The sequence below is a fragment of the Sphaerulina musiva genome (genome assembly GCF_000320565.1).
Source record: "Sphaerulina musiva SO2202 unplaced genomic scaffold SEPMUscaffold_9, whole genome shotgun sequence".
In the NCBI taxonomy this organism is placed as follows: Eukaryota; Fungi; Ascomycota; class Dothideomycetes; order Mycosphaerellales; family Mycosphaerellaceae; genus Sphaerulina; species Sphaerulina musiva.
The window spans coordinates 1,310,085-1,330,787 of NW_016017391.1; the positions used below are offsets into that span (position 1 = coordinate 1,310,085).

At 51.6% G+C, this 20,703-nt stretch overlaps 8 protein-coding genes across 8 annotated transcripts; 4 read left to right on the top strand and 4 right to left on the bottom strand.

Annotated features, from left to right (window-relative positions):
• Positions 1-357: 357 nt before the first annotated feature.
• On the bottom strand, positions 358-5,585 carry SEPMUDRAFT_135515 (proteasome endopeptidase complex, beta subunit). The gene is made up of 2 exons (XM_016902717.1): positions 5,479-5,585; positions 358-5,412 (listed from the first exon to the last, which is right to left on the bottom strand). The coding sequence occupies exons 1-2, from the start codon at positions 5,506-5,508 to the stop codon at positions 4,627-4,629; spliced, it is 816 nt and encodes a 271-aa protein (XP_016758293.1). The 5' UTR covers positions 5,509-5,585; the 3' UTR covers positions 358-4,626.
• SEPMUDRAFT_10616 (DNA glycosylase) lies at positions 2,533-3,249 on the top strand (the record flags this gene model as incomplete). Its single annotated transcript, XM_016900618.1, has 2 exons — positions 2,533-3,003; positions 3,061-3,249. Coding segments are annotated over 2 exons (660 nt in total), but the record flags the coding sequence as incomplete, so codon positions are not given.
• Positions 5,586-5,815: 230 nt separating the features above from the next.
• Positions 5,816-6,996, top strand: SEPMUDRAFT_151188 (uncharacterized protein). The gene is made up of 3 exons (XM_016906660.1): positions 5,816-5,914; positions 5,991-6,042; positions 6,095-6,996. The coding sequence occupies exons 1-3, from the start codon at positions 5,825-5,827 to the stop codon at positions 6,757-6,759; spliced, it is 807 nt and encodes a 268-aa protein (XP_016758295.1). The 5' UTR covers positions 5,816-5,824; the 3' UTR covers positions 6,760-6,996.
• Positions 6,997-7,380: 384 nt separating this feature from the next.
• On the top strand, positions 7,381-10,375 carry SEPMUDRAFT_135517 (uncharacterized protein; the record flags this gene model as incomplete). Its single annotated transcript, XM_016902718.1, has 1 exon — positions 7,381-10,375. The coding sequence occupies one exon, from the start codon at positions 7,381-7,383 to the stop codon at positions 10,108-10,110; it is 2,730 nt and encodes a 909-aa protein (XP_016758296.1). The 3' UTR covers positions 10,111-10,375.
• A 1,692-nt stretch (positions 10,376-12,067) lies between these two features.
• On the bottom strand, positions 12,068-13,822 carry SEPMUDRAFT_151189 (carbohydrate-binding module family 50 protein). The gene is made up of 2 exons (XM_016906661.1): positions 13,439-13,822; positions 12,068-13,373 (listed from the first exon to the last, which is right to left on the bottom strand). Exon 2 carries the CDS (start codon positions 12,996-12,998, stop codon positions 12,285-12,287), a length of 714 nt encoding a protein of 237 aa, XP_016758297.1. The 5' UTR covers positions 12,999-13,373; positions 13,439-13,822; the 3' UTR covers positions 12,068-12,284.
• Positions 13,823-13,836: 14 nt separating this feature from the next.
• On the bottom strand, positions 13,837-15,949 carry SEPMUDRAFT_151190 (DUF1749-domain-containing protein). Its single transcript, XM_016906662.1, has one exon. The coding sequence runs from the start codon at positions 15,905-15,907 to the stop codon at positions 14,909-14,911; it is 999 nt and encodes a 332-aa protein (XP_016758298.1). The 5' UTR covers positions 15,908-15,949; the 3' UTR covers positions 13,837-14,908.
• A 477-nt stretch (positions 15,950-16,426) lies between these two features.
• On the bottom strand, positions 16,427-18,254 carry SEPMUDRAFT_71329 (amidase family protein; the record flags this gene model as incomplete). The annotated part of the gene is made up of 4 exons (XM_016909935.1): positions 16,427-16,548; positions 16,623-17,433; positions 17,492-17,505; positions 17,567-18,254. The coding sequence occupies 4 exons, from the start codon at positions 18,252-18,254 to the stop codon at positions 16,427-16,429; spliced, it is 1,635 nt and encodes a 544-aa protein (XP_016758299.1).
• A 542-nt stretch (positions 18,255-18,796) lies between these two features.
• SEPMUDRAFT_13752 (uncharacterized protein) lies at positions 18,797-19,891 on the top strand (the record flags this gene model as incomplete). The annotated part of the gene is made up of 1 exon (XM_016902841.1): positions 18,797-19,891. A coding segment is annotated over one exon (1,095 nt), but the record flags the coding sequence as incomplete, so codon positions are not given.
• Between the last annotated feature and the right edge of the window lie 812 nt (positions 19,892-20,703).

Sequence of the window (20,703 nt, forward strand, 5' to 3'; positions counted from 1 at the left end):
AGTGCGCCAACAGCTAAAGCGAAACAGTTGTCAGTCGCAGACACCCAAGCCAAGTTCGATCGTCTGACCGCTGCGCTCAGCAAGGGCCAAGGTGAGGACAGCAGTGATGACAGCAGCAGCAGGAGCAGTAGTAGTGAGAGCGAGTCTGACGAGGGCCTTGCGGCCAAGCAACCGCTGCGGGGCTCCTTTGCGGAAAGTTTTGCAGCCCCTACGCCAAAAATGCGCGACGAGGATTTTGCAGATCCGTCAGCACAAGATCCTCCAGTAGCAGCTACAAGCAGTATCGGAAATGGCAACGGCATTACTGATGCAGCCGATCATGTCGAGGACGAAGCAATCATGGACCGCACTCCCGGATCTACGGTCAATGATCTCGCGACAGCACCTGTGAAGGACATTCCATCAGGACCCTCATCGTCTTCTGGAGAATCATCTGAAGAGGAGGAGGAGGATGTTGAAGCAGTTGAACAGCCTCCGCAGCTGGTGGCGTCATCTGCGACGCCAGCGCCCCAAAAGAACGAGATTCAAAGCAGCAGCGAGTCCTCTGAAGACGAGACCTCCGATGAAGAGATTCTTCCCGTCGAGGAAGAAACAAAACCACGTTCGGCAGAGCAAAGTACCGAGGCCGCATATGGCGGGGATACCACGATTCCCGGCGAGGCCAAAGTCAGCACAGAAGCAGCGGCAAAAGCGGAAGATGAAGAAAGCACCGATAGCAGCAGCAGCAGCAGCAGCAGCAGCAGCAATAGCAGTGATAAGCTTGAGCAAGAGGCAGTAGCTGAAACGCCTCACATGCCTGCCAATGGTGGGCCCAGGCTATCCGAACCGCCACCAGGACAGCGGTCAGACGTTCCGGACGAAAGTGAAGGCGAGTCCGAGAGTGTCCAAGGCCGTGGTAATGTCGTGGAAGAGGTGACTGAAAATGATGACGCTCCAGATTTCATCCTTAATGAAGATGGTGAGATAGTCTTGGCTGCCTCATCTTCAATGCTTGAGACCGGTACGTCTGATGATGCCGAGAAGACTGCACAGACGGCAGATGATGCACATATTGAAGCGGTTGACATGGAAGGCGAGCAGTTGAACGGCGAAGACATGGATGATCAGGATGGTGACCGAGACTCCCATGACAAGGAATTCGACGATGGAGAGTCAGAAGAGGATGCCGAAGACGTGGCGATGGCTGAAGGGCAAGCCAGTGACGAGAGTTCAAATGATGAAGAAACGGAAGATAAAGGAGCCGATGCTGCACAAGAGTCACAGGGTGCTGATCCTACCGACCCGACCACTGCGGCGCCGGAAGATTCTATCCAAGTGGATACAGATGAAGAGGCATCGGCCTCTGATCTAGCTTCTGTCTCTGGTCGGAGAGAAGAAGTCCATGATCCGCATGTTACTGCGAGCACACAACGCGAAGGGGAGCCAATGGAAGTCGTGCAGGCCCCAGAAGAGACGTCGATAGCCACGCATCGGCACGAAGCTCCAGGTATACGAGATCAGCCCTCCAGATCGTCGGCAACAGCTAACTTCGCCGTCAAGAGAACAAGGTCGAGTCAGGATCTTGGTGGGACAGAGTCTGGCCTTTCTCAAAATCTGCCAGTGCAAGCCAGCAAAGCAGCCAGCAGACCAGATGACTCGCAAGACGATGGTTCCATCATCATGGACGTGGAAACGCAGGATATCCCCAGCTTGATTGAAGACGTCTCAAACAGTGTTTTCGCGGACACAAGGTCGATACATGAAATTGGAGATCTATACCCTGACATTCAATCGGCTAGTATCAAGGGCGATCGGTCAATCAATCCCAGCAACAATGTTCATGGTCGAAGGAATTCAAGATTTGTTCCACCAGTCACTAGCAGTCAGCCCGAAGTCCTAGAATACACCTCCCTGCAGCGTACCGTGAATGCGCCAGCTCCTGAGCTGGTTCCTTTCGAAGTGGATGACGAAAGCAGTGTTGACGAGGACGGAGAGGACGATGCAGATAGTGTGAATGCTTCCAGCGAATCTAGTGCTCGTCTCGACCATTTCGACAGTGACGGCGACATTGCGATGGAAACGCCAGCAGCGATGAGGAAGACGCGTGCCAGAACCTCCATGTCGTCAAGTCACGTCGATCGCCCCGTGTCCTCTTCATTCGAGCATCGCAAGGTTGCACTTCTGCCACCTGAAGTGCAAGCAGCCATAGACATGGCCACAGGATCCCCGGCGACGACATCTGCCAAGAAAAGGAAGATGACTGGCAATACCAGCACTCACTTCCCCACGTCCGTTAGGCCCAAAAGTTTACCTCGAGTACAAAACAGCTCTATTGTTGTAGATACTTCGACTGAGCGGAAAAATGAACTGCCTGGTGATCCGCAAACGGTAGTTGAGGCTGTCCCAACAAGCACGCCTCAGCCTGCTTCCCAAAAGAAATCTCCTGCCAAGAAGACTGGCACGATCAGCGAACACTTCATCTCGGATCGCGTAGATGTCTACAACACCACAGCAGGTGCTCGACGAAAAGTCCCCGCAGGACAATCTTCCAGTCCCTGTCCCCCCCTCGACAGTCCGTTGTTTGGAATCATTCAAGAACGAACCTGTCACGAACCATTCTGGCTCATCATCGCGACGGTATTTCTCAACAAAACCACCGGTCGTCAAGCCGCTCCCACATTCTGGAAGATCCGCGAGAAATGGAACACACCTGCTCAACTTGCCGAGGCAGATTACGACGAACTATTCCACATGATCAAACACCTCGGTTTCCAGCATCAGAGAACAAAGCGATTGAAACTGTTAGCGGCAGCGTGGGAAAAAGATCCTCCTCGCAAGGGTCGGCGGTTTAGAACGCTGCATTATCCGAGCAAAGGAGATGGGAAACACTTCAAATCGGGACAAGTCATTGAAGGCGACGTGGAAGATTGTGCCGGTGCTCTCGAAATCGCCCACTTGCCAGGCTGTGGCGCTTACGCATACGATAGCTGGAGAATCTTCTGTCGTGATGTTTTACGCGGTGTTGTTGCGACGGATTATTTGGGAACGACTACTCATCCTTGCTCTCGCTCTACGAAAGAGGAAGGAGAGGGAGAGGGAAAAGGAGAAGTGTTCTCCTTTGAACCCGAATGGAAGAGAGTTTTGCCGCAGGATAAGGAATTGAGGGCTTGTTTGAGATGGATGTGGTTGAAAGAGGGTTGGATTTGGGATCCTGTCACTGGAGCCAAGAGACGTGCGACACCGGAAGAGATTGAAAAGGCCAATAAAGGCGATATGGATTTCTCTACTTCGCAGGATCATGGAGGGGATGAGAAAGAAGAAGGAGGAGAAGAAGAAGAAGAAGGAGGAGGAGAAGAAGAAGAAGAAGAAGAAGAAGAAGAAGAAGAAGAAGAAGAAGAAGGAGAGGTCACCCTCGAGAAGCTAGCCGATGGACCAGATGTTCCTAGTCCAGAGAAACCGGAGAGAAGAGAAGAAGAAGACGGGACAGCAGATGACGACGTCCTTCTCACCAACAAGACGACCAAAGAACCCATCATCGCAAACACCATCACCGAAAGACCCAATCCTTCGACTCTCAAGCCGCAGAAGCAACAGCACAATCCCCGACCCACCAAAGCCAGCATTGGCCTTACTCGTCGTGCTCATGATACTGCTGCTACTGGTGGTCTCATCAATCTCCCCCACCCCGCCAACGACACTCCTATCCAATCCTCTTCCTCATCTTCATCCTCCTCATCCTCAGATGATGACGATGAAATCCTCGACCTTCCGTTCAACTACGCCAATAAAAAACCTCCTACTGCGACAAATCACCACCACCAACCTCCTCTTCCTCTTCCTCCTCCACCGAGAAGAAGAATAGCTCAAGTGCAAATTTCGCGGAAATTGGGGATGGAGGATGGGAATCGTACTACTAGGGGTATGACTACAAGTACCAAGGCTGAGGTTGAGGCTGAGGCTATGGATACGGCTGGAGCTGAGGCTATGGATACGGCTGGAGCTGAGGCTAGGACTACAAATACGACTACGGCTACTGCTACTGCTATGGCTACTGCCACGGGCAACAATAATAACAAGATGACGAAGATGACTATGGGACCGAAGAAGAAGAAGAATGATAATAATAATACCAGGAAGACAACGGCGACGAAGACAACGATGACGAGATCGCCTTCGGTGGAGATTGATGAGGTGAAGAGTTCACCGGCTGTGCAGAAGAAGAAGAAAGTGGAGAAGAAGATGGAGGAGAAGACTTCAAAGGAAAAGACAGAGAGTGAGAAGGCTAGGAGCGCATCGGATCAAGGACGTCATCATCATCATGTGGTTATTGAGAGTGATGGATTGGTTTGAGAATGATGATGATGGTTGAAGACGAGGGCATATTTCGTTGGTTGGACTACGAGAGAAGGAAAGGCTTCATAGGTAGGTTGTAATCATGTCATAAGGGTTTCGCATTGTAGCATCGCAGTAGTCCCGACGGACTCACTCGCTCAGAGGATGCATTCATTGTATGTAGTTATACAGCGCCAAATACCGTCAGCTTCTGGCGGCGAAGATACCAGCTGAATCGTGTCGCCATTTCTTCTCTTGACGCGCCACCAGCTTTCAATTCCAAACTCGTGGCATAGTTTGTGATCTGATTCTCGCTCAAACCGTCTGTGTACCGTATCCTCGAATGCGATCAGCAAAGTCCCAGCTCTGGTCCTCCAGCTTCTCATCCTCGTGCAATTCCACACCCTTTTCATCAATCACCGCAATACTGTAGACCGGCATCGATCTCGCATCTCTGTAGAACAAGACTTTCATGCAATCTTTGATCGCCTTGACCGCATCTGCCCTCTCCAGCTTCTGACTGGCCGCCTCATCCGGCACACTTCGTCTCAAGATGGGCTGAGCAAGATGCGCGCCGAACCCAGTAGCCAGAGTCGGGGCAGAGAAGGTTGTCCCCAGCAGATCGGCACTCGCCAGGAAAGGCTTATTCTTCTCGTCTAACCCCGCCACCAACAGAGCATTCCACAACGGGTTGAAGTCCGTTCGACGCTTATACATGACTTTTGCGAGGTAGGTATGTAGGTTCTTGGCGGACATGATCGCATCTCCCTCATCTTCGTGGGAGGCTGTGCCGTACGTCTCTTCGATGTCAAGGGATTGGAGGAGGCGATCGATGTATTGCATGTCCGAAACATCGCCGCCAAAGCCCACAACTGTTTTGCGGTTGAAAGGTTTCAGGCGGTGCACGTCTGTGAAGCGGGCGAGGGAGCCGTATGATGCGAGGTTGTCGGCGGCGATGACGACGCCGGATTTGAATTTGAGGCCGATTACTGAGGTACCCGTCACGATGGGTGATTGCGTGTGGGTGATGGGTTGTTGAGTCCCGCCGTGGGACTGGGGCAGGTAGGAGGAGTTGTAGCTGCCGTAGACGTCGTCGCGGGGCTGTAAACACGATGGTCAATGGGTGGGATGGGAGGTGTGTGGAAGGAAGATGAGACATGGACGTACTCTGCCCCAGCCGTGAGGAAGGTGGTTCATGCTGGCGGTGGAGGTATGCGGCGGGTGTCGAAAGGGCTGTCGAGGGTGGTGGTGGTGGGGTGGTATTTCAGAAGTGGTGGTGGTGGTGGTGGTGGTGGTGGTCGGTGTCGCTGATGTGGTTTGGATGTGTGTTGTAGTTCGTAGATGGAGATGGAGCTGGCAATGCAGGCGGCGAGGTGAAGCGCGTCAAGCTGTCGGACTGGAACTAGCCCAATAAGGCAACTCTACCGAATACCGCTACAAGTAGAATATCACATGCGAAAAACACAACTTATCTCTGAAATCCACTCATTTGCGGCCTGCCACTGTCCACACTATGAACGCGCTGGTGGCATACGGGAGCAGCGACGACGAGGAAGAAGAAAAAGAACATGATGATGAGGTTCGACCGGAAAAGCGCGCCAAGGTAGGCAGGCCACTGCTATGTCTGAACACCGCTGAAAAGGACGGGTGCAATGCCTACTAACAAGCGAGAGTGCTAGATGGCAAAGACGGCCACTGATGCGCCTGTGTCGATGACAATCGCGAATGATGGTCTGTCATCTACTACTGCTGCTCTGGTGTGCAAAGCGCTAATTCTACCAAGATGCGCTCAAGCAGCCACAAGAAGCACAGCACGCATCGATTGTTGTACCACAGCCAATAGCTTCAGAGACATCTACCTCTCCAGCAGTCCATGGCCCAGCCCCAGGACCTGCGGCAGGCCCATCGTATCCTGTTGGACCCTCCGAAGACGACCTGCCTTTCGACCCATATACCTATGAACGCCAGCGCTTACGGGAGCTCACCATGCCCACCGTGCCCAACTTCGAGATCCCCGACTCCCCACCTCCACCTCCGCACAACAGCGAAGAAGCAGCAGTGCTAGCTGCCACGACCAAGAAGTTTGAGCGCTTTCTCGAACTCAAGCGGCAAGGTGTCCATTTCAACGAGCGATTACAAACCTCTGCAAGCCTGAGAAACCCAAGCTTGTTGCCAAAGTTGATGGACTTTGCGGGAATCACTCGAGAAGAGAGTTATGCGAGCAGTTTGAGCGAACAGGTGGCTGTGCCGGTGAAGTGGCCCGAAGACTGTTATGTCGAAGGTCTGATGAAGCAGAATGAGAGGAGAGAGAAGAAGAGACTGCGAGAGAGGGATAAAGTGGAGTTCGTGCCTGCTCGGAATGGTGAGAGCAGTGTCAGTGGGACGGCGGAAGATGCTGCCGGTGGTGGTGATGGCGATTTGAAGAGAAGCAAGTCTGATCGGGGGTGATCATGCTGCGCTGTCCAGTCTGGTCTCAAAAGACCATCCCAGCTTCAGCCATATTGGTGTGACAAGTCTATCAGGGCGACTCTGGCGCTGCTTTTCTTGTCTTCGGATCCTACCCAGCTCATTGCGTATTGACTCGACGCGCGATAGTGGAACGTCACAGACATGATTGTACATACCTAGACTACGAACAAGAATCCACAGTTGGGGTATGGATCGAGCCGACGATACGACTTCAGGAGACACGCTTTCGGGGAGATCTCACGAGGCTGTCCGTGCTTCTCATTTGAGATTTGACTTAGATCATCCTGGCACAATCTCGCCAGGGGCAAAGCAGCAGCATTGCAAGCCCTGGAGCTTCATGAACTTGAACTTGACGCGCACGCGTTAGGGCGTGTCATTTTCGTGGTAACGAGTATACTCACTCTGTATCATGAATTAGACGAACCGCGTTGTTGTCCTTCGCGCGACCCACTCAGAACTGATTTTTCCAGATTGGCAAAGAACGATATTGCTGGGAGCATTCCATGATAGAGATCACTCACGCCGAGTGATGCATCTTATAGGCTGGCTGTAGTCGTCACGAGCTACGTCCTCGGACCATTGCAGACAGACCAGAGCAGAATGGACGAGCAGGATGGAACTCAGCAAGACGCAGCATCGACTTCTGAACCACAGTACGAGGCATTCATGTCTATAATCGAAGACATCCAGAGCTCTGAGCCACAATCCCGTTCAGCGATGTCTGAAGCCGAGGAAGCCGTTATACATCATAACAGCGTCCCATCCAGCCCCAATCCCAAAAACGACATTGAACCACTTCAACCCCAACAGCAATACTCCTCTCTCTGTCCGTATCCCACTCCCGACGCCTCGCGAGCCTCCTCGCCTCTATTCCAAAAAGAAGAAGACCTCTGCGATTCAACCCCTCCTCCGCTCCGCAAGAACAATAAAATGCCATCTGAACTCCCCGACCAACCCTATCCTCCTCCCCTTGGAATACAACAAACACATTCTCCGCTCACATCACTCCATCGCGATCGATACAGTCCCTATGATCCCCTCTCATACGTCCTTCAAGACCCGATCCAAGTCTGGGCGATAAGATTGACTCCCAAACGCACGCAATACGAAGTCGAATCTTCTTCCCCTGAGTCTTTGGCACTCGATGACGACGATGATAACAACGAAGCTATTACACCTACACGGGCGGCGGGTGGAAGGTGTATGAAGAATTTGCAACCGCTAGAAGATATTGGGCGGAGAGTAAGGGTGTCGAATTTTCGAGGAAAAGAGCTGTTGAGTGGACTCGAGGAAGAGGCGAGGAAAATGAAGGGGAAGATGCCGGATTGGGAGGGATTGAATCAGGAGAGAAGAGAGGAGGCATCTGGGTGGGAGAAGGTCGACTTGGTGGGTCCTGAAAGAGCAACAAAGTCGGCTGGTGGAACAATACAATCTCGGTCGCGAGACATTTCAGAGCCACTACGAAAGGTTATGGCTACTACTACTATACCTGAGGGGAAGCCATTGTCTGTGCACTCTTCGGGGCAAGGGCGGCCTCCGGGTTCTAATGTTGAAATTGTCATCGAGGGCGAGCGACTTAGACCCGATCAGATACCATTTTCTCTTACGCAATTGGGCACCAGATTGAGAACAGGTATTTCCTCAATCGTGTTCTTGGCTCCTGCGCCTGACAAGCCGGGCCCTATCAAGAGAGCACTTGTCACGAGGAACAGCGTTGCTTGTTCGCAGGAGCGGAATTGCCGCAATAAAGTTCGGAGCGAGAATGGCATGGCAGCTGTTTTGGAGCCAAATAGGAAGACGCAATTGACAGGAGGGAACTGTGAAATAGAAGGGTCTGGCGCTGCAGAGAGCGGAAAAGATAAACAGCAGAACGAGTGTCGAGCTGCGACTGTGGCGGCTTCTCGTCACGAGGCTCTTATGCTCAAGGCGGGCGACCTACAAGCCCCTGAAACGACCGCTGTAGCGCAATCTGGATCTGCTCTCCAGCGTCGTGTCGACGTGATACGCCATGAGCAAACTCGTGAGCGCATGCACGCAAAGGCTTGTACCTCAATTGACAACCCAGCGCTTCACACACCGCGCGCTGCAGATGCCGCATGCCAGGCGGATCTGGTACCGTGGCCCTGCGCCACAGCCAATTGTAAAAGGCCCAGTGAGAAGTCTTTGGTTCGTTTGTGTAATGTTGAACGGGCCAAGGTGTTGAACAATCGGAATCTTGCTCACAGCGGTACCAGGCTCGTGGCGGACGGCAGTTCCTTTTGCTGGGAATGTCGTCTGAAGAAGAGCCGTCAGCGAAAAACGCTGCGAAGAAAGCGAGCTGCGAACTTGAACGAAGTTTCTTGTGGGAAGGAAAACGAAGAAAGGACTCTGTCAAAGAAGCGCAAGCTAGTGGATGCTGCTGCTATGCTCGGCGAGGACGAAGTAACGTCACCGGCAAAGCGCTGTTGCACCGCAGAGGTATGCGAAAAATATGGACCGGACTCTCGCGCGCCTGTTGATCAGAATGCCGCTTCAGTTGAACAAGATGACTCTGCGATGGTAGCGCAGGACCCCGACGTGGTTCATCAAACTGCCAAAGTGAATCCAGGATGCATCTTTTCTGGGGCATTCGCTGAGGAACTTGAGGCAGTCTCTCTACAACCAGCATCACCTTGCACAGAGCTGCTTTTGACAAGACCAATCTGCTCATTGAACGCTTCGTTCCAACCGCCCGAAGCCGTGGCCGTGGCCATCCCGAGTGACTGTCAGACACGCGTTGTTGCCGCTGGTGGCACCTACACCGCGCAAAGACGAGTACCTCTTGCGGACATCACGGCTCGGCTGGTGCCTCATTCATCTCCTCCGAGGTCTTCATCAGTCAAGTATGGATCGCACACGCCATCGCCACTTCGATCTGTACAGGCCGCGGAGGCAACTCCGCCTACTTCACCCCTCCCGATTTCGCCAATGTCGCCAACACCGGCTCGTGGATATGATGTGTTATCGTCATCCAAGAATGCGATAAAGTCGGTGTCCTCTCGAACTATCGTCGAACATCATTCACGTGCTGTTGCAGACGGTACGTCGTCTTTGTGCTCCTTATGCGGACAATTCTTAGCCTGTGATGCCCATGAATTGGGCATCTCTTGCGCCAATCCTCTGATATCGGGTCAGAAGCGATATGCTGCGAAGAAGGCGAGGAGGAAGAGCCTACAATGGACGCGCAGACAAAAAGCCGAGTCGGTGCAGGAGGAGAATGACTATGCTGATGCTCATGCCTCGAGTAAGGACACCCGCTTACTTCCAGATGACAAGCGAAAGCCTTTGAAGGGTATTCTCAAACGAAAATGAGCAGATACACACCGCGCGTGCGCGAATTATTCTTGCTGTCGATGTCATACTTGAGAATGTGGTGGTCAGGTAGCCATCGGCCGATTTTGGTACGACCTTTCAATCCCAACATTGATGACTCTGAAACAGTCCCACTCGACCTCGCCAAAATCACCACCACCACCATCGCCACCAATACGATATGACAACATAAGCGAAAGTTGATGGATTATAGCACAGTCAGATCCCGTACATTATCATCATTCACATTCATATTCTTAGAGAGAGAGCATACAAAAACCTAGGTATCCATCCCTCGCCCCCTAAGGTGTAAGCCTCTTCTTCCGCGACCTTCCTATAAGACACAGCAGCAGCAGCAGCAGGGCCTTTCCACCTACCTGGACATCACACTATAGTATAGGCGAGTCGGTATTATTTCCTATTGCAGTCATTGTTATGGCAAGAAGTTTCAGAACTATGTACTTGCCTACCTCCTTGGCTTACCTTACCTACCTTAGCTTACCTTACCTTATGGAATCTTTACCGGTATACCACCTTAGCTTACCTACCTTAGCTTATGGAATCTTTTACCTACCTCCCTACTTACATACATACGGACCCTATCTTACTACCTACCTATGCAGATAGATGATCGATCTAACGATGTGATACTATGACACGAGAGGGACAGAGCGCACGAGGGAGGGAGGTAGGGAGGGAGAAGAAAACGAAAAAGAAACAGAAAGAAAGAAAGAAACAGAATCACATGGAAAAAAATAAACAAAACAAACAAACAAAACAACCCCCAAAACGGTAAACGCAAGATCGATGTTTATTCAGCTCACCAGCCCGCAAGCAGCAAGCAGTAGCAAGCAGTAGTAGTATTAAACAGGGGGGTGAAATTCTGACTTTTTTGGAGCTTGGACGGTTGGAGTCTTGGGACCTAAGCTTGGCTTTGAGGACCTTGGAGATCTTGGCCCTTTGATGAGACTGGTTTAGTTGGATTAGTAGATTTGTATGGTCATAGTTTCGGGATAGGTAGGTGGGTGGGTGTTTTGTGAGAATACGTATGCGTATGCGTATGCGTATTAGTTGTGGATGGATGTAGGTAGGTAGGTAGGTAGGTATGTATGTATGTATGTATGTCAGACTTTCTAGTGTTTGGGTAAAGGAGTAGGATCATCTATCCGCGGATGGCCGAATGGTGATCATATCTTACTGTTATTGTTCGTGAAGTGAAGTGGAGTGGAGTTGTTGTGTGAACTAGGGAGAAGGGAGGGGATGAAACGGTGGGTAGAGAAAGGATGGGGAAGAGAGAAGGAATGGAGGATAGAGAAGAGGGAGAGAGAGAGAAGAATAAAGAATCAAGCACGAAGAACGTCGAACATCGACCGAAATGATCGTTTTGAAGAGAGTATATCTATAAACTCTAGCTGTAGCTACATTTCATAATCAATCGATTAATCCTACATAGAAATGGTACATATAGGTAGATACATATACAATACATACTTGAGTAGACGGACCATATCGCCAGTCCTCTACTCTATCTCGATCAAATCCAAAAAAATCAAAGAATTAGAAGAAAAGAAAAATGTGCCTGTGTACATACCTACCTACCCATCTTAAAGCGGAATATTCTGTTTCTCTCTGTTTTCAATGTTTATCAGTTTTTCGATATACGCAAAACAGAGACAAGAGGAGGATTCGTAATGTCAAGTCCATGATTTCGTTCAACAGCGGATTTCTTCTTCTTCTTTTCTTTTCTCACTTTCTCAAATCGTATTCTCCCGTCACACTAGGAGGAGAAAAAAGAAGCAACACAAATCACCCCATCGAAAAAAACAACAACAACAATAGTAAACGAGCAGCAGCAGAGACAGGAGCCAGGGGGGTTTTTTGGTCCTTCAGACAAAACATCTTGATCATACAATCGAAATGGTCAATAAGAAAAAATCTGTATAAAAAAAAACATTTTCTACCATAACAACAAGCATGTTACATCAAAACGTCTGTCTGTCCGGGTTTTCTTCTTCTTCTTTTTGATATCCTCCATCATTTCGCCATCCAACTACTTGCCCCCCTATCCTCCCCTTTCGCATTATCCTCCTCAAAACCATTCCTGTTACGCTCTCATCATCACCCAAGGCACTTTTTACTTCTGAAAGAATGTAGTAAAAACGCTCTGGGAGGATTTATGCGCAACCCGTAGGAAGCTTGATGACCTGGCCGACGGCGAGGGTCTCTGGCTTGACACCTGGGTTGGAAGCCTTGATTTGTCCGACGGTAGTCTGGGACTTGCTGGCCAAGTCGAAGAAGGTGTCTCCAGAAACAATGGTGTAGTCGTCAACAGACTTGCAAGAGCTTCCAGGGCAGATGGGAACGTTGATGACCTGTCCGATGGAGATGACGTCTGGGTTGCTGATTTGCGAGTTGGCAGAGATGAGAGCGTTAGTAGTGATTTCGAAGTCCTTTGCAATGGCACCAAGAGTGTCACCGCTGACGACGGTGTAGGTTGGTGGAGGACCCTTGACGCAAGTGTCGGTGGCGGGCGTGTCTGGGGTGGTGACACAAGTGGTGTTGTCGGTGGTGGTGCAGCCAATGGGGATGGTGAGGATTTGGTCGGGGTAGATGAGGTTGATGTTGTCAATGCCGCTGGCGGCAGCAATGTCGCAGACACCGACACCAGTCTCGTCAGAGATCTGGAACAAGGTGTTACCGGCCTTCACGGTGTACTCGCTGCTGCTGGTGGCTCCGCAAGGAAGGGTGTTGCCTGGCTTGGTCTCAGCGGTGCTCACAACCGGTCCGCCTGGAGCCTTGGTGGTTTCGTCGCAGTCCTCACGCCTAATTACGGCTCCTTGGGCGACAGCGCCGACGAGGGCGGCAGCGGCGAAGATGTAGGACTTCATTGTTGCGGGTGTGGAGTGGCAGGATAAACGGTCTGGATATGCTGATGAGGGATCTTGGATCGAATATTATAGTGTGGGAGAGTTGGCTGTGAACGAGCGACTATAAGGGAATGCAGCTGATGATCTAAGAGAACGAGGTGTGGTAGGGGCTTATGGACAAGTACCTGGGTGTGTTGTTATTATAAGGACGAGGTCCTGTTTCGTTCACTTGCTGAGCTTAGCGCCCTAGATGCTGGGTTCGATTCTACTTCGAGATCCGGTGCATGCAGGACTGCGCGGCCTGTTTCCAATGTCGCTTCGTACCCTCCCGGTCTCGGTTGAATACCGCTATTATCCAATGGTGGCTCTGTATTCCTTGGCTATGACCGATAGTCACTGTATAAGCGGTACCCAGTCAGCACTTACAGCGGATTATATCGCACTTAGGTTTGAGAACCCACCTTTCGGACAAGTTGGGCGCGGTAATAAGCATCTGGCAGCGTGTGGGAGGAGATGAGGGAAAGGAAACAGGCGGTGCTGGACACGAGCTGGTAATCTCGGGGTCCAAGGGGCCCATGGGTGAACTATAATGGGATGCTTGCGGATGACTGGGGTAGTTGGAACTTCGAGCCCGCACATCCTTGTACCTCCTACGCACTAAAGTGACCGCATCTCACAACTCACACGCCTAGAGGAGGTATGGACGGTAGTTGTTGCATACCAGAATCTATCCTGCTTTTCCTGAGCCAACATGTCGCGTGTTGCGATGGCGACGAACATGTGCAGGATACCGCTCGAATTGGTTGCCATGCTTCGGACATGGGATAGCTATGATGATAGTTGCTATGTCGTCGGGGGGGGAGGGTTTGTCGACATACAGTCCGTGTATCCTAGGACAGCAGATTGCCGGCTACTAAGCATGTGATGGTTTCGTCAAGGTTCTGCACGCTTCCCTCTTTTTCTCGCCGGAACGTGCGCATCGAGGCAATGTTGCCAGCTGCCACGTTGGACGCTCATGGGTTCTCGAAGCCTCATCGACAAGGTGACAGGTGTCGGTTGGTTTCGTGTAAACTTTGTTCGTGACTAAGCTCTGACTCGTGCATCGCGAACTCCTCCGCTTGTCATGGATTGTCATGGATTGCGCCCGCCTGGCATGCTGATTTCATCCAACATCATTCGACGTACCGTGGTAACTTTCCATGGGCATCCTACACACATACAATAAAAATGTCAATCAGAGACGTCTGAGTTTGCGAAATTAGATCGTAGCGACCGCGAACACGATCATCGTTGTCACTGAATTTCTAGGCTCCCCTTAGCAATACGAGTCACCCCAGGTCGGCATGATCATTCCCAAGTCGCTCTCGCACAGCCTGAAGCCGCAGCACCCACTCACCTCAACAGTTACTCAGTCAGTTGGCATCGCTAAGACTCAAAATCAGCGCGCTACGACACTGAGACCCGTCCACGCTGTCGCCAAACCTCTCCAGGCAGTGGTGACTGGAAGCGAAGAGCTCGAACTGTGAGCCCTCTCTTCATCTGTGTAAGGCACGGCACCCGCCCTGCGTGCGAATTTGCTTCTGGAGACGAAGCTTTGGGGATTTCATCGCGGGTAATAAGGATGGCCTGATCTGGCAGGCGTGGGGAGCCACACATGCCTAGTTGCATGCAACGAGGATCCCCTTCAACACCAGACGCGATCATTAATACCGCGCATTGTTCGTGACTGGGCGCAAGAGATGAACAATCTGGACAGGACAGCATGCCATGGCCCTGGACGATGCATTCTATGAAGCGGGCTCTCTTGCAGGAGCAGATCGCAGGTCGATCAGGAAAAGCAACCAGGTCCCTAGAGACGGAGGCTAGAGTAGATGAGATTGGCAGCGCAACCAGTGTAGCATATATACCTTATGGACAGTTGGTGTCCTGCTTCACCAATCTTTCTGGAGCAGGGAAGCTCCTGCCCTAGGCACACCGGCAGAGGAAGCACTCATGCGAGCAAGAAAGGCATTGACTCGCCTTACCAAATCCTGAACTACTTCCTCGGGATTGCCATTCAGATTATGACTTGCTCCCTTGACGAGTCCCGAGTTCTCGTCGATGGAACCACTGCCAGCTTTGACAATGCCAATCCATCTCTGCACCAGCTTCTCCTTGTCCAGTGAATCTGGTACGTTTTCCTCGTTTCCAGAGTACAGGATCAGCAGTGGCGTCCTGGAGGGAAGTTTGCCGAATGTGCCGCTCAGTCTCTCGTCTGGCAAGTCGCTTGAGAAGTAGTCATCAGCTCCGTTGTGATCGGGCCCAGGCGAGGAGACGTCGACCCATCTTCGAGCCGTGATCGCAAGTCTGCCAAAGACGCTCTTCGTCAATCGGCTTGGCATGACCTCTTTCTCGTGGCCCTCTCGACACATCTTCAAAGCAAGTTGATCAGCTTCGTGCTTGAAAGTTTCAGGCAGCTCCTTTTGTAAAGCCTCCCTATCCGACACGGGAGCTTGCAGGATGAGTCCATCCACAGCTGGTCTCCGGTCCGCATCCGAGTTTTTGCCTACTGCATATTCCATACAGTCTTGGCAGCCGGTGCTATGGCCCATGATCACGACCTTCCCATTCGGGCGTTGCTCCTTGATGTAAGCTACTATCTTGGCCATATCCTCTGCGTCTCGGGCAATGGTCGAAGTGCCCCAGGAGTGGCCTGCCGAGGACAGAGCGGCAGTCATTAGAGTCCAGCTGGGGCCAAGGGAATGAGCCAGAACAAAAGGGTAGGCTACCGACCCGAAGGTGTCGAACATGCCGCCGACCCAGAGCAGCGTATTGATCCTGTCGCTGGGCTGGGAAAGTGGTTTGCTGGGCTCAAAGGCAGACAGGTTGGGAGGGATGTAGTGTAGAGTGCCGGGCGTGGCGTTGGCCGCTGGCCATTTCGATGACTCCATGACCCGCCTGGGCTGAATTGATTCTCGTGGATATCAATGAAGAGAGTTTGATGGAGGTAGCTGTAAATGAATGAAGAGAGTTTGGTAAGTGAAGTGAATAATACGGTCGTGACTGGCGCGATGTAAGTGTGACGGCGGGAGTCTCCACTGGAGTGCAAACTCCAGACGTCATATTTCCCAGCACTTCCAGTTCAAACCTCAGGCATCAATACAAACGAACATCATGCCGAGTGACGAAGCAATTGGTATATTTCTTGCCGAGCGTGACCAGAGAGCGATGGACACTGAGATTTGCGCTTTTCTAGGGCGAAGACTGGGCAAAAAGTCAAGTGAAGTCAAAGGAAGCTTATATCGATACTATAAGGTCACGTAGAGAAGATACAGTTATTCGTATACGCAGAAGTATAGTATCTATACAGGTGATTGTATGTACTCGACCTTCTTATATATCTGCACTCTTACGAAGGGAATCGTCAATGGCTTGTAAGTAAAGTCTAGACAGACCGTAGTCCGGACATGCTACTTCGCCGCGTGCAGGACTTTATCAATCACCCTGGCATAGCTGATCAGCTCTTCGTCTTGCATGGCCCTCGTCACGAGCTGGATCGATGTTGGCGCGCCATGCACATCTTCACTGCGATCTAGATTGGACGTCAGCGAAGCATTCCTGCACACGGCATACTGTACTCCAGACACGACTCACAAACTCTCCCACTCTCCGGATCAGGCTTCGCCAACTCTTCTCGATCAATCTCCTTATCCGCCTTGCCTAGTGGTACGATGAGGCCAGGCCACTGCAACAAGTTCCACACCATGGTATAGTGCACCACGCCAAAACAATCATGTGGCAGAGCAGTCGTCTGAGCTGACGGGGCCATGATGATATCCAACTTGTTCTGTACCCAGATATCGTTCCAAAGAGGTCTGTATGCCGCTACCAGAGTATTCACCTCGAAGAGTTCTTCGAGTGTATAGCCTTCTGGTTTCTTTAGGACGAGATGAAGAGTCTTTTGTAACGATGGAATGATAGGCTCGCCGCTACTTTCGATGTTTTTCAACCAGACCTTGCTGTTGTCCATGGACCAGTATGACGCTGCCAGGTCGGCCGCCGTCTTGACGGAGGGGGTGTCTTTGAGCACAATGATTTCGTGCCCAGCCGCCGCAAGAGCTTTGGCTGACTCATCCAGAGCTCTCCGGACAGGTGGGTGAGTGGGAAAGGATGGATCTTCGACGTAATAACCAATGCGGAGCTTTCTGGCTGGACTGTGGTCCGCAACGGCTGCTCGCCAGGGATAGCACATTGCCGAGCCGTCTCGGTCCCAAACAGCTGTCTCTTGAGCGAGGATTGCCCCCATCATCATTGCTGTGTCTTCAAGGGAGTTGGTGAGTGGGCCTGCGCAGGCGGGAAACCCTGGTGAGCCGCTGGCTGAGCACGATGTTTGGTTGCCGTACGGAACGCGGTTTGGAGTGGGCTTGAAGCCGTATGTTCCATTGCATAGAGCCGGGATACGAATGCTGCCTCCAATCTTGATGCTTTGTCAGTGTGGGCCGCATGTGCCTGATCTGGTATCAGCAGAGACTTACATCTGTGCCAATGCCTAGGAAGCCGTCAGCAGGCATTTCAAAGTAGGATCGAAAAGCTGTGCCTGATGAACTCACCCACTGGCGAGCCCTTGAGGGCTACGAGTGCGCCTTCACCTCCGCTTGATCCACCAGCTCCAAGATTGAGCTTGTGCGGATTCATTACTCTGCCAAATACATTGTTGTGACTATCACCTGTCATGAGGGTCTGGGGGATATTTGTTTTGCAGTATAGTATAGCACCAAGATCGAGCAATGTGTCAACCAAAGCGGAATTCTCATCATCGGGCGGATTGTCCAAGAACGATACGAAACCAAGCGTAGACTGGACGCCACGGTACTTGAAAGAATCCTTGATCGATACCGGTACCCCGTGAAGTGGACCCACGGGCTTGCCATGCTCTGCTAGGTAGGCATCAAGTTCCTGACCTCTCCTGATCGCATCGTCAAAGAAAGTCTCGGTCAGGCATTGCGTGAGCTGCTGTGCGATTGCCGCGCGCTTGCAGAAAGCAGTGGCCACTGCTGCAGCTGTCAACGTCTTTGACTGGACTGCCTTGGCCAGAGAACTGGCGTTGAGGTCTGTGATGGACAACTCAGCTTGAGTCAAGATCCCACATCTGGCCGGCACATCGAGGACACTGATTGAGGAGGTCTCATCACCGGTGATATATTCAGGTGCCAAACGCCATTCTGGGGGAATCTTAGAGAGCTCGGCTGCTCTCTTGCGTGCCGCTTTCTCTTGCCAGGATGTTGTGGATTCGGCCATGGTCTTGATGTCTTAGTTCTGCTTGATCTTTGTGGGTTAATGTACAGCAGATAAAGGTGCTTCTGTTTTGATTTTCTCTGCTTCTAGGACGTGTGAGTTACAAATGGAAGTGAAGTGCAAAGAAAGGATACCGTATGCTAAAGTACTTGACCTGCCGTCGGCATTGATCGCCTTTAGCTGTGGCCGATATGCGTGATAGCCCAGGCACGCCTGCTATCTGATCGTACGGCTTCTGGGCTCGGGCGGTCATGTGCCGATGGCCCGACGGGTACTCTGCTTTCACTTCGTTTAACAGGCTCTGTCTGGACGAGGGTTGAGCAGGAGCTGAGCATAATAATATGAATGTATTTGTGGCTGGCTACTGTAGGACATCAGGATGGACCATGGATGATGGAGCAAGGTGAGAGAAGGGGAGTGGAGCACATGGATGCCAAGCCATTCTCCAGCAGCCTCGGCCCATGTGAAGCTTCACGTCTTCCACGTTGATCATCCTCCCTACTTCACATACCATACCACATCATCGCTCTTGGTATACGCCCGCCATGTCGAATGGGAAGCCCAAGGTGGAGATACCAGCATGGCAGCGGGCAGCTCAGCCAACGCCAGCGCCAGTTGACGATCCGGTCTACAGCAAACCACAGCAGCCGGAGAAGGAGAGCGAGATGGAGGCGGATGTGAAGGAAGGCACTGTTTCGAGTGAGGAGAAAGATGGAGGCGCAGAAGCGGCGGAGGGGAGTGTAGGCACCCAGAAAGAAGACATAGCGAGATTCCAGCGTGTCTTTGGGAGAGACGAATTTGCCGACTTCAAACAACGACAAGTGGAGCAAAGGAATACACCTCCACCACAGCAGCAGCAGCAAGCCACGCACACAGCACCGCCTATCATCACGTATCCCGAGTTCCTCGTCGAAGCCCACAAGCCGCCACCACTCATTACTCCGACCCGCGTGCTCAACACACTCTACGTCGCGGGCGGCATATCTACTCTTCTCTATGCTGCCAGCAAATATATCGTCACGCCCATGGTTGACACGCTCCATGAATCTCGTCATGATTTCCTATCCCATAGCCAATCGAAGGTCGATGAGCTCAACTCCCGCCTCTCTAAACTCGTCAGCAAGCAACCGGGCGGCACAATTATGCCCTCTGATGTAGATGATGACGACAGCGACCTCAGTGATCCTACCGAGCTCTACCATCGTGATATGGGCACTCAGACCGAACTTCCTCTTGAAGCAAAGTCGACTATCCGGAATGTGGAGGAAGAAAAGAAGAAAGAGCACGTTGAATACGCTGCAAATGGCCTCAAAATCATCGAATCCCACATAAGTGAGATGGCGGACGCTAGCGATCAAGCTGGAGAAGCCCACAAAGACCGACGGGAGAAAATGAATGAGCTTAGACATTACTTGGATCAATTGCTGTACGGGACAGCGGGCGGACCATTGTGGACTGAAGATTCGATCAAGAATGCTTACGGGACGAGCAGCGCTATGGGAGGCATTGGCGCGATGGATAGCAGTAACACCAACAACAATAAGAAAGAGGATGATGCGATTGAGGAGCTGAAGAAGGAGATTCGAGGTGTCAAGGGTGTTTTGTTGAGTGCGAAGAGATTTCCACCTGCGAGAAGACCACCGCGACCTACGACTTTCGGGAGTTGATCAAGCTATGATGAGAATGAGGATTTTCTCGCCGAATCGAGGCGAAGGGCAATGCAATCGACTACGGCAGTCGATGGCGACTTCCTGCGTAACGTGACGAGGATGGCAAAGGGCCTTAGAGGCTCTGGCAAATAAATCAAGAAAATTGCCGGGCTTGCGAGTGGCATCAAGTGCTTATTTCCTGGCCAGAACCTGCTGGAGAGGTAGTGGAAGGCAAGTGAGTTCAGAAGCTTCCTCGTGGAAGGTGAAAGTGTGCTGGCTGGACCTGACCGAAGAAGAAGTGTCCGACTTACTTGTGCCTGGGGCAGGCCGTTGCTTCTTCGATGGAAATGAGAAGTCTTTGATGAATCACTTGCGCCTCTCATTCACAGGCTGTACACATCCAGAAGTCTGAGCATCAAAGAGCATCTTGCAGAGATGCGATGCTACAAGAGACCTGCTAGGAAGAAGGTGTCCTGGGCGGATTTCTGTGGTGAATAGGGTGAATGAGGGAAAGATGGCCTTTATGATAGGGAGAGTGAGGGAAGGAATCAAGGATGTGATCTCTCAAGTCTGTGGACTGTTGACGAGCATCTCAAGTATAGCTACAAGCCGTGAAATGCGAAAACATCACATCGCTGTCTCGTGGAAGGACGGCACGCCAACAGTTGCCATGAGCGATACACGCGAATCTTCGATAACAGATCAGGAGGGCATTACCAGTCCAACCAAAGTTCTTGTGCCAAGACTCCTGTAGCTGAGAAGTGAATGTAACGCGCGGAATTCACATGCAAGCGAGAGTGATC

Bases quoted from the DNA above. Each gene is read 5' to 3' on its own strand.
- SEPMUDRAFT_135515 (XM_016902717.1), bottom strand. From the start codon at position 5,508: ATGAACCACCTTCCTCACGGCTGGGGCAGA. The intron at 5,413-5,478 runs GTACGTCCATGT...TCGTGTTTACAG, and splicing joins TTCCTCACGGCTGGGGCAGA to CCCCGCGACGACGTCTACGG.
- SEPMUDRAFT_151188 (XM_016906660.1), top strand. From the start codon at position 5,825: ATGAACGCGCTGGTGGCATACGGGAGCAGCGACGACGAGGAAGAAGAA. The intron at 5,915-5,990 runs GTAGGCAGGCCA...CGAGAGTGCTAG, and splicing joins GACCGGAAAAGCGCGCCAAG to ATGGCAAAGACGGCCACTGA. The intron at 6,043-6,094 runs GTCTGTCATCTA...AATTCTACCAAG, and splicing joins GATGACAATCGCGAATGATG to ATGCGCTCAAGCAGCCACAA.
- SEPMUDRAFT_151189 (XM_016906661.1), bottom strand. From the start codon at position 12,998: ATGAAGTCCTACATCTTCGCCGCTGCCGCCCTCGTCGGCGCTGTCGCC.
- SEPMUDRAFT_151190 (XM_016906662.1), bottom strand. From the start codon at position 15,907: ATGGAGTCATCGAAATGGCCAGCGGCCAACGCCACGCCCGGCACTCTA.